General features: G+C 37.1%; 1 protein-coding gene across 1 annotated transcript; it reads right to left on the reverse strand.

The window, feature by feature from the left end:
- Positions 1-12: 12 nt before the first annotated feature.
- Positions 13-11,399, reverse strand: SCRG1 (stimulator of chondrogenesis 1). The gene is made up of 3 exons (XM_025385748.1): positions 10,929-11,399; positions 2,985-3,240; positions 13-246 (listed from the first exon to the last, which is right to left on the reverse strand). The coding sequence occupies exons 2-3, from the start codon at positions 3,224-3,226 to the stop codon at positions 192-194; spliced, it is 297 nt and encodes a 98-aa protein (XP_025241533.1). The 5' UTR covers positions 3,227-3,240; positions 10,929-11,399; the 3' UTR covers positions 13-191.
- Between the last annotated feature and the right edge of the window lie 394 nt (positions 11,400-11,793).

Here is an 11,793-nt window from a genome sequence, read left to right on the forward strand (position 1 = left end):
CACAGAGAAAAATTAGACTGCATTATCTTTTATTACTACTTGTTTAACACAGATTTACTTGTCTTAGACAAGTAAGAATTTATAGAATCTATGCTTTATTGCACTATATAGAAACTAAAAATGCAGTTATACTGATGTAGTGCAGTTTGTGGGAAATCAGGGATGGTGTTCTCCAGAATACATGAAGATTCTCAGTGAATGTTGCAAGGAATCACGAAAGAGATCTTTGGTCCAAAGAAGACGTCTCTGAAAGAAAGTAGAGCATCAATTAAATTCACCTTAAGGCTAAGATATTAGTCAGTCTTTTCTAGGTTAAAAATAGACAGTGATTTCCAGGATTTCAATTATGATTATTCTTTTTAGGTGACTAAAATGTAAAGAGATGTATGGGAGGACTTGCCACAGAAGCAACAAAGACCAAGAAGGTTATTGATTTGTCTACTTCCTCCCATTTGCCATTGATATCATGCTATCGTTTATCTATGAAGAAAAAGAAATATTAGGTAATTTCAAAACTTTATGGCCATGTATACAATTTCATGTCTCTTATATGGGGAGAGGCCATGACGTTTAAATCTGCAGTTAGGAAACAGAAGATTCAACATTTCTTGTTTATTAAATAAATTTCTAGGTTTTATGGGGAAAGGAGAAATGTTACAAAGCTACTCAACTTTCCCTGGCTGAAAAGATCACATAAAGTAATATATAAAAATGCATGGAATAATACAAAATTATATACAAATGCAAAGTGATATTATAATTATGGCTTATTAGAAATATACTTAGTAGTATTTCTCTTTGATTTTCCCAAAATCAAGTACATCTACACTGCTGTTCTCATCCATTAACAGAGATAATCGCAAAATTATATTATAATATAAATGTAAGTCCATTTCAGTAAACTGTTTTCAAGTCATACAAAAAAAGCAAACATGGCATTTTAATATTATTTGGCATTTCATTTATGTAGTACAGGAAAAATTGTCACTTCATGAGATTAATTAAGTCAAGTTCTTGGCATCATTGTTTAGTGCAGTGATTCTTAAACTTTACTATGCATTAGAATCACCTGGCAGGTTTGTTAAAGCATAATTGCTGGGTCCCAGCCCGGTGCGGTGGCTCACACCTGTAATCCCAGCACTTTGAGAGGCTGAGGCCGGCGAATCACGAGGTCAGGAGATCAAGACCATCCTGGCTAACACAGTGAAACCCCATCTCTACTGAAAAAATACAAAAAAAAAAAAATTATCTGGGCATGGTGGCAGGCGCCTGTAGTCCCAGCTACTCGGGAAGCTGAGGCAGGAGAATGGCGTGAACCCGAGAGGCAGAGCTTGCAGTGAGCCGAGATCGCGCCACTGTACTCTAACCTGAGCAACAGAACGAGACTCCATCTCAAAAAAACAAAAAACAAAAAACATAATTGCTGAGTCCTACCTCCAGAGTTTCGATTTAGTAAGTCTGGGGTGGAGTCCAAGGATGGATATGCAATTTTTAAAACTCAGGTGATGCTGAAGTTGCTGTTCTGGGAACCACACTTTGAGAACCAGCTGGCTTGGTAGATGAAAAATCTGTTCTGAATCAGAACACATGGGTTCTAATCTCAGTGTTGATATTAGCTAGTTATGTGGGATAGTACTGGTCATTTCAACTCTCTGCACCTTTCCTTGGTAAGATGGTTATATCTACCTTTTCTATTTCACAGATTTCTTAGAAGGATGAAAATATGATGACATCTGTTGAAAGTAATTTGAAAAAGCTAATTTCAGTATGAAATATCCAAGATCATGGGATTTGAAAGATTCTTCAATAACCAGGGGGAAATGATTTTAAAATCAAGAACTAAAAATATTTATTAATTTGTCTACCATCATTTTACACCTTTTTTGTTGTTGTTGTTGTTGAGGTTAAGTCTTGCTTTGTCACCCAGGCTGGAGTGCGATGGCATGATCTAGGCTCACTGCAACCTCCTCCTCCTGGGTTCAAGTGATTCTCCTGTCTCAGCCTACCAAGTAGCTGGGATTACAGGTGTGTGCCACCATGCCTGGCTAATTTTTTTTTTTTGTATTTTTATAGAGACGGGGTTTCACCATGTATGCTTGTATTTTAAGTACAAAACGATAGTAAATAAATCAATAAATATTTATACTTAAAATATAAGTAGAAAATAATGGTAGATAAATTGTCTTGAACTTCTATCTAGTTCATTTCTGGTTAACTTATACATAGAACTAGAAATTTATTTTTGATCATTACTAAACTTTTCTGTTCAGTGAATTGATCCATTCATTGAGTTTTTGTTTTGTTTTGTTTTGTTTTTTGAGATGGAGTTTCACTCTTGTTGCCAGGCTGGAGTGCAATGGTGCGATCTCGGCTCACTGCAACCTCAGCCTTCCAGGTTCAAGCGATTCTCCTGCCTCAGCTTCCTGAGTAGCTGGGATTACAGGCACGTGCCACCACGCCCAGCTAATTTTGTATTTTTAGGAGAAACGGGGTTTCACCATGTTGGCCAGGCTGTTCTCGAACTCCTGATCTCAGGTGATCTGCCCAACTCAGCCTCCCAAAGTGCTGGGATTACAGGCATGAGCCACCGGGCCCAGCCTCACTGGGATCTGTTATCTAAAACCTTTTATTGGTTTTCAAGTTGGTTTAAGATTTCAACCTTGAGCTTAACTTCTGCTACTGGTAGATTTGTGTGTGTGTGTGTGGTAAAAATCAGATGGGGAGTTTAGAATTTAATAGATTGAAGTATTATTTTCTGGATTTTATTTACTTTTATTAAACTCAGCTAAATTCCCTTTGAACTTTCATTTAAATGAAAGCATTTAGTTCTTTACACAATAATGATTATTCTAGAAAAGAGCTGGGATTTGAACAGGATTTTACTAAAAGGGTTATTAATTTCAGCAAACCTATTACGAAGATGTAGCTAAAAGTTGTTCTACATACATTTCTGGGCAATACACTTTGTGATTTCATTTCCTTACTTTGGGCAGCAGAGCAGTTCACTGAAGTTGCAGTAACAGATCATCTCACATCCCTTCCCATCCCAGAAATGATCCTGGACATTGACATCAATCTCTGTCAGGTCAGCTACTCCTTCCGGAAGGTTGTGACAGTTGCGATCTTTTAGTATCTTTCTGTAGCAAGAGAGTCGATTTGTAGGCATGGCTTGAACTTCTAGCAGCAAAGTTAGCCCAATGGTGAAAACAAGTACCATCAATTTCATTTTGGCTTTTGGCCCTAAAATAGAAGAAAGACCAAAATGTGTCAATGTTTGTTTTTTAAAGATAGAATTCATCTGAATGAAGTTCTGTAGCATGCTTATAAACTCTTGGCTAGAAAGAATGGGAGTTGGCCTTTTCTACAATCCTGTTTGTGTTTCTCAAAGTGTAGTTTTATGACCATGTATGATAAAAAACCATTTGGAATATTTGTTAAAAATCAAATTCTGAGGCTTCTGGGCCAGGCACAGTGGCTCATGCCTGTAATCTCAGCATGGGAGGCTGGTGTACAAGGATTGCTTGAGCCCAGGAGTTTGAGACCAGTCTGAGCAACATAGTGAGACCCTGTCTCTACAAAAAATTAAAAAATTAGCCAGGCATGCTGGCATGTGCCTGTAGTCCTGCCAGCTACTCCGGATCACTTGAGCCCAGGAGTCTGAGGCTGCAGTGAACCATGATTGTGCCACTGCTCTACTGGGGGTGGCAGAGTGAGACCTTGATACACACACACATACACACACACAGTCACACACATGCTGTAGGCAGGGAGGAAGTGTTGGTGAGAGCTGAAATCTGCATTTAAGAAGTACCCAAAGCCATATATATTTTGAACATTCAGTAGAGAACACCTGCTTTTTAAGGTGGTATAAACTCAGGCAAATTTCTAGAACAAATAACATAATTGAATACAGTGGTTCTTTACCTTACATTATCTTACATCCTAACAACATTGTCAAAGAAGCTGGGTCCCCTCCTGACAGAAACAAAAAACTCATTTATGTTGATAATGACAGATGATAGTATACACATATATTTATAGTTTGATTGTTTTTTAACTTCCAGAAGTATTTTAGTACCCATTGTTGCAAATTTTTAGTAACGTTTGGATTTTTATCCCACATAGATGACTTCATCTTAGCTGCACTTGAAAACGAAGGCTTGAATTCCTGCCTTATAATTATCTAGCCTACCATGAACCCCTACCATGATGGGGAACTCATTATTGACTAAGTCAACATATCCCATTGATACATTTCTAACATTTCCCTTATTGTAAAATATTTTTCTGTAGCTTCCACCCACCAATCCTAGTTTGAACCCTGAAGTCATACCAACAATTCTAATTTCTCTTCTAGGAGATAATTTTTCAAGTACAGGATTTGCATAGAACTATAGAATATTAAGTATCTATCTAATTAGACTTCTCTGGTTTCTATATTAGATGTGAAGAAAATGGAGACTATCGTAGTAAAGGAAGAATAGCAAAATAGTGGAGGAACCAGAATTAGAATCTAGAGCCATTCAGATTTTATCTCGTTAACAGGTGCCAAAGTATCTTTCCCTCCTTGGAAAGAGGGAAAACAGATAGAGGATATTTCTCTTTGGATATTGTACTTGGAAAGAAAACAATATTGTAGAATAGCCAGACGTGGTGGCTCATACCTGTAATCCCAGCACTTTGGGAGACCGACGCCAGCAGATCACCTGAGGTCAGGAGTTCAAAACCAGCCTGCCCAACATGGCGAAACCCTGTCTCTACTAAATATACAAAAATTAGCCACGCATGGTGGCGTGCGCCTGTAATCCCAGCTACTTGAGAATGGCTTGAACCTGGGAGACAGAAGTTTCAGTGAGCCGAGATCAAGCCACTGCACTCCAGCCTGCGCAACAGAGCGAGACTCCGTCTCAGAAAAAAAGAAAAGAAAAGAAAACAGTATTGTGGAATGGAAATTTTTGGTATGAAGTTTTTAGTGATTAGGTATATTTTAAAGGTAAATCATTTTAGATAAGATCATTGATTTTTAAATAAATACATTTATTGCTTTTTTTTTCCCTCTAGATTAGAAACAAAGTATTTCTTCATACTCCTAAGTTTTCAGATTTTCTTTGTCTCACATTCTAATTTGAGTTAGCCATTTTTGGCTTTGGCTGTATATTTCCTTAGAATTATCAATATCCAATTTAATTCCTACCTCCAAACATTAGTGAAAGAAAAGTCTAAAATGAGATCTACTTCATTTTATATATTTTCAGATTTAATGGAGCAAGACATTGTAGTGTTACAGTGCATCACAATCCAGCATATATAAATAATATCTTCCAATGGGCTTTTTGTAGGTCATGGTTTAAGTGACCGAATATGATCGATCATGGAGAATTTTCTGTATGTACTTGAGAAGAATGTGTATTCTTCTGCTGTTGACCTGAATGTTCTATATATGTCTGTTAGGTCCATTTGATCTATACTGGTGTTGAAGTCCACTCTTTCTTTGTTGATTTTCTGTCTGGTTATTCTATCCATTACTAAAAGTGGAGTATTGAAGTTTCCTACTATTACTGTGTTGCTGTCTGTTTCTTATTTTAGTTCGGTCAACATTTGTTTTATATATTTATGTGCTCTGATGTTAGGTGTGTATATAATTGTTACAGCTTGCTGGTGGGTTGACCCTTTCATCATTATATTTTCTTCTTTGTCTCTTGTGACAGTTTTCTACTTATAGTCTATTTTGTCAGATATAAAATAGTCCACTCTGCTTTCTTTCAGTTACCATATGCATGGAATATCTTTTTTCATTTCTTTACTTTCAGCTTGTGTGTGTCCTTAAATGTTAAGTAAGTCACTTGCAGAAATCATATAGTTATATATTGTTTTTTTTTCTTTCAGCAACCCTAAGTCTTTTGATTGGAGAGTTTAATCCATTTACACTTAAAGTAATTATTGATAGGGAAGAATTTACTATTGCCATTTAGCTTATTGTTTCTAGTTGTCTTGTAGTTCTTTGGTGCTTTTTCCCCTGCCTTGTCTTCCTTTGTGTTTTGTTGGTTGTTGTTTTCTTCTCCTCCTTCCTCCTTCCTCCTCCCTCCTCTTCCCCCCCCCCTCTTCCTTCTTCTTCTTCTTCTCCTTTTCCTGATACGCTTTGATTCCTTTCTCTTTTGTGTAAACTGCTATAGGTATTTCCATTGTGGTTACCATGAGGCTTACATAAAATATTTTATAATTGGCCGGGCGCAGTGGCTAACACCTGTAATCCTAGCACTTTGGGAGGCCGAGGCAGGCGGATCACGAGGTCAGGAGATTGAGAACATCCTGGCTAACACGGTGAAACCCCTTCTCTACTAAAAATACAAAAATTAGCTGGGTGTGGTGGCGGGCGCCTGTAGCCCCAGCTACTGGGGAAGCTGAGGCAGGAGAATCGCTTGAACCCAGGAGGTAGAGGTTGTAGTGAGCTGAGATCAGCGCCACTGCACTCCAGCCTGGGTGACAGAGAGAGACTCCATCTCAAAAAAAAAAAAAAAAAAAAAAATTTATAATTATAAGTCTGTTTTGAGGTGATAACAACTTAACTTCAATCACATACAAAAACTCTACTCTTTTAATTCTCTCTCACCACACTATGTTATTGATGTCACAATTTACATCTATTTATATTGGGTATCCACAAACATATTTTAAATTATAGTTATTTTAATACTTTTGTCTTTTAACTTTTATGCTAGAATTAAATGGAATTTAACCACCACCATTTTAGTAATATAGTAGTCAGTATGTGTATATACACTTATCTTTGTCAATGAGTTTCATATTTTCTTATGCTATTTTGTTGCATTTAACAATCAAGATGTATAGAGTATTTCCTATAATTAAAAGGAAACCTTTTTCTTCTATTATGGTCTTTCTATATGTTGCTCTCTCTACCAGGAATGTTCTTTTTTTGGCTGTTTTGACTTTTAGGTCTCAGTTTAAATGTCATTCCTTCCACGGCCTTTCAATCTAAGGTAGTTTCAACCTTATTCTTTCATAGTGCCCTTTTCTTTTCCTTAAGATATTTATCACAATTTAAATTATATATTTGTGAATTTACTCATTTTATGTCTGTCATTCTCATTAGACCAAAGGCTCCACGACAACAATTTATTTTGTTCATTACCATACACCAGTGGCTAATACAATGCTTGGCGCATACTTGAAAATGAATGCTTTTCCAAAAACATATTTTTTATTCTAGGCAAGAGCCTACAGAGATTTTATGTTGTCTAAAAGAATATGTGGACTTCTTAGAACTAACCTAAGGCCTTCCTTTCACTTTGTCTCCACATCTATCATTCATTCCTGTTCAGCTAGCCAGGCAGTCAAGCCACTCATCTCTTTAATCCTATGTATGTGTCTCTGCCTTGTTGTTCCTTCTCACCCCTTCCCTTGGTATTAATTTCTGACCAAAGCATCCATGAAGGACAAACCTCACACTCATATCTTCTAAGAATCCTTCCCTGATTCCAGACAATACTACTCTCATAGCTCCTTTGCTCTATGTTCCCAAAGCACTTACGTATAATCTGTCCTACAAGAACTGTGAATTTGAATAAATAATGCCTTGTCATTGTCGACATTTTTATAAGCTGGTTAACCATTTGGAGAACATGACTACAATTGAATATGGGGAGTGGGAAATTCAGAAAGCTGATTAATTATTTAGTGAATTGGTTATTATGTGAATTTACCTATAGCCAAGAAGGAAGATTGGGAACAATCATAAAGGGCCTAGAAGATATGTAAAGAGTTCAGATTGTATTGGGTATATTAAGAAGCCATTGGAAGATTTTGAGAGAACAGTAGCATGATCTGATTTATGCCTTTTTAAAAAATCCCTGGCTGGTCTGTGAAGATGTATTGTGGTGGGACAAGATTGGAAATAGAAGAAAAGAGACTTTTGGTGAGAACCGATGGGAGATATGAGGCAAGAGGGAAAGAATCAAGGATGATTCTTGGGTTTTTGGCTTGAATGGTGTTGCCATTTGTTCAACTGAGGAAGAATTGGAAGGAGCCAATTTTGGCAGGAATCCAGGAATGAGTTTTTAGACAAGTTAGGTTTGAGATGCCTATTAGATATCCAAGTGAAGATGTTGAATAGGCAGTTGAATGTGAGTCTAAAGATCAGGGCTGGAAATACAAATTTGAGTGCAATCAGGATATTTATTGATAGTATCTATAGCTATGGGTCTGGCAGGGCAGTAAGGGTAGACCCAGAAGAGATGAGGCAAAGGGCTGAGGCTAGGGAAATTCAATATTCAGAGGACTGGAAGAAGAGATGCTAACATCAAGTCAGCAAGTATTGTAACTTCTACTTCTTTTGTATTGAAGAAGAGTATCTGCTTCAATGCTGAGCTCACAGTAAGTGTTCAAAAAATTTCCTTCAGTGAAATGAACAAATAAATTTCTGGAAAAATAAGTAGGTAAATTGTCATACCACATACCTCTTCTATTTTCATGCCAGAGCATAAAATTGTTTTTTTTGTTTGTTTGTTTGTTTTTTGTTTTTTTTGCCGCAGTCTCAGTCACATACTACAATGGAAAGTTCCACACCTGGCAAGTACCTACTGGTAGTTGTGTGTGTGAGTGTGTGTGTGTGTGTGTGTGTGTGTGTGAGAACGCATTATACATTACATGTTTTGGCCAGGCACAATGGCTCACGTCTGTAATCCCAGCACTTTGGGAGGCAGAGGTGGGCAGATAACGAGGTCAAGAGATTGAGACCATCTTCGCCAACATGGTAAAACCTCGACTCTACTAAAAATACAAATATTAGCTGGGAGTGGTGTCGTGCGCCTGTAGTCCCAGCTACTCAGGAGGCTGAGGCAGGAGAATCACTTGAACCGCAAAGGCAGAGGTTGCAGTGAGCTGAGATTGCACCACTGCACTCCAGCCTGGGTGACGGAGCCAGACTCCATCTCAAATAAATAAAATAAAGTAAACTACATGTTTTAAATGCAGAATTCTGTTCTTCCTGTACTTAAGTACAGATAAATAGCTTTAACTATTATTTAGCAAATGGAAAAATTTCTGACCCAGTGTGTTCCTGGGATACATTGGTGGTTGTTTTCATTAAAGGACACGAAACTTAATCCTTGGCAATCCATCAAAACCATATATGTTCAAGTGGTAACAAAAGTGAAATGATTTTGGCCAATTTGAAGCAAATTGGTCTTTTTTTTCTTTTTCGGTTGAGGTACATGTACTTAAAATTCCTCCTGGAGTACACCCAAATTACAAAAGAAAACAAAGTTACATACTAAAAATTAGAAGGAGTGAGCAAGAGAAGCTTAGGTAGTTATCCATTGTTTTCGTAAATTCGATTTTATGTAATTAACATGGTTCCAAATGTATGATACCATTTATATCCTAATAGTGTTGTAAGTTTTAATAGATCATTGCAGAGGATACAGGATTATGAGCAAGACATTTCCAACTAAACAATAAATCATTGCTACCATCCTTTGCTAGGGAATTGCAAATTTTGGGCATTCAGCACAAGCAAGCTTTTGAATGGCTGGAGTTAAATGCAGACTTAAAAAGAAAAATTATCTCATTTAATTGCCAAAACTAACAGGACCATGTAGTTTAAGTGTTCAGACATTTATGGTGCAAATGCTCATACAGGCAGCTGATGTCAGTTCTGGGAACTGGTATTAAGAGCAGTGGCGTGAAACAGAGTTGATGAATTAGACAGAAAAGACAGTCCATTTTCGGACTGCTTTCAAAAAAGTAGCAAGAGAGAAGCAAAACTGCAAAAGCAAATGAAAACTCCAGCCCAGAACTTGACATTTGAAATATCAAAATTATAGTTGGGAGAGATTAAAATTGCTGCCCAGTCTGTGATGTTTTCCATTCATCTTTCTTGGAGGATGAAAATCACTGTTTTTTTAAAGTTCTCTTTTTTTCTTATTAACTGCCTTAGAAGACGTTTTTGTTAGAATGACTGAGTCCTTAGTAAATGTTTTTGTTAGAAGAACTGAGTCCTGAAGTGAAATTTCCCAAAATATGTGTTAAAGAACAGAAGTAGTATTAAACAGTGAATAAGCTGCTTAAGGATCCTTAAAACAGACATATCATCTTAAATATCTAAGATAACTTCATCCATAGAAAAACATAATCCACATCCTCCCTAAAAGTGATCAGGCTCTTAGAGCATGCCAGAAGATGATATTAATATTCAGTCTTGCATCATTCTCCTTCTTTTCCTGGACACAGTAAATCATCATCACTGGAGAAAAGGACCAGCATTTGGGAGAGCTTTTCAAAGCCTGTGTAACTAAGTTAAGGAATTTTAAAGGGGAATTTTTCTAAGTCTCAGAGGGAAAAAGTGTTCTCTTTATATTAGCAGTACAGACACTGTTGTGTTCCAAGAGTGGACACCAAGGATGAATTCAATGAATTCCCTCTTTGTGTCCCACATTTGTACCAGTTTCTTTTCAGGAATCAGGATTTTTAAAAGCAAAAAACATTGGCTTTCTTAGATGTTGCAGTTAACTTCATGTAGTATAGGTAATACAGCTGCTGCATTTAAAACAATCTTATATACTTCATCATCCTCACATAGTTCTGAGGACTGGGATAAGTCCTGTTGTGTGGGACAACATTCAGAGTGAATTTGGGCATTCAATAAATGACAGTGAAGAATCTGCCTCTTTTTAAACCTATAATGAAATGACATTCCTCATCAAGAAATACACATTTTCTGTTCTCTTTTAATCTGATTATTTGCCTTTCTACTAGGAAGCATCATATTTTTCAAAGTGCCTGCACCATCTCCTCAGAGGATCTCTGTCTTTTTCTTCTGACTCAACACATACATACATTTCTGCTCTAATCTATAGTAATAGTTTGGAGTAAAACAACTGACATGTTTTTTTAAAGAAAAAATTACATACCTTTTTCTTCTTTCCTTTTGGTCTTCTTGGCAGAGGATGCTTCTTAAATGCTCACACTCACTGGGTGAGTTTGAGCAAAAGGAGAAGAGAGGAGGTGCTGGAAGGAGCTTCTTTACAAATGAACCTTTGTCTGCCTTGTCTCTGGCCTGGGATCGACAGACTCGCTGCTTCAGCCAGGACTGCGGGGAGGAGGGGAGTGGAAGATGAGGAGGCTGCAAGAACTGCTTCCTTTGGAAGTGTTCATTTCGTTCCAAACCAGGCGAGAATGAACTGAACAGCTTCTTTACACAGGGAAATAACTAGTCTATACAAGAACCTCAGGGAGGCAGACTCTGGTAGCAATAAAACATAAAACCTGAGGTATTTTTAAAAGAACACAGAGTGATTTTTCCCTTAAGAAAAGTGTGTGTGTGTGTGTGTGTGTCTGCGTGTGTGTGTGAGAGAGAGAGAGAAAGAGAGAGAAGAGGAAAGGAGGGAATGGCTAGCTGTGCACCTCTTCCCTTTCCACAGTTTTCCTAGCCATCTAGATATCTTACAAATTTTTGGTAGAAGATATGTTCCAATTCACATTCCACCCCTTCCATTTCTCACCCAAAGAGTCATTACGAGTCAATGGTAAGCTAAAATGATGACTAAAAAAGAAATGTATTCTGTATCTTAGAAATAAAGGCACAAAATAAATTTTATTCTGTTTTCAGCAAACTATACTGGAATTCTAACATCTGTTAACTGTCTTTTAGGTTTTAAAAAATTTCGATTAGGAGTGGTGTTCTGGGAATTAGAGAGATTATATTGTAATGGAGTTAAAATTATCTAGACAGACAATTGAGGAAAGGGCATTCCAGGTTGAATTACAAAGGCATGA

The sequence above is a fragment of the Theropithecus gelada genome, chromosome 5 (genome assembly GCF_003255815.1).
Source record: "Theropithecus gelada isolate Dixy chromosome 5, Tgel_1.0, whole genome shotgun sequence".
In the NCBI taxonomy this organism is placed as follows: Eukaryota; Metazoa; Chordata; class Mammalia; order Primates; family Cercopithecidae; genus Theropithecus; species Theropithecus gelada.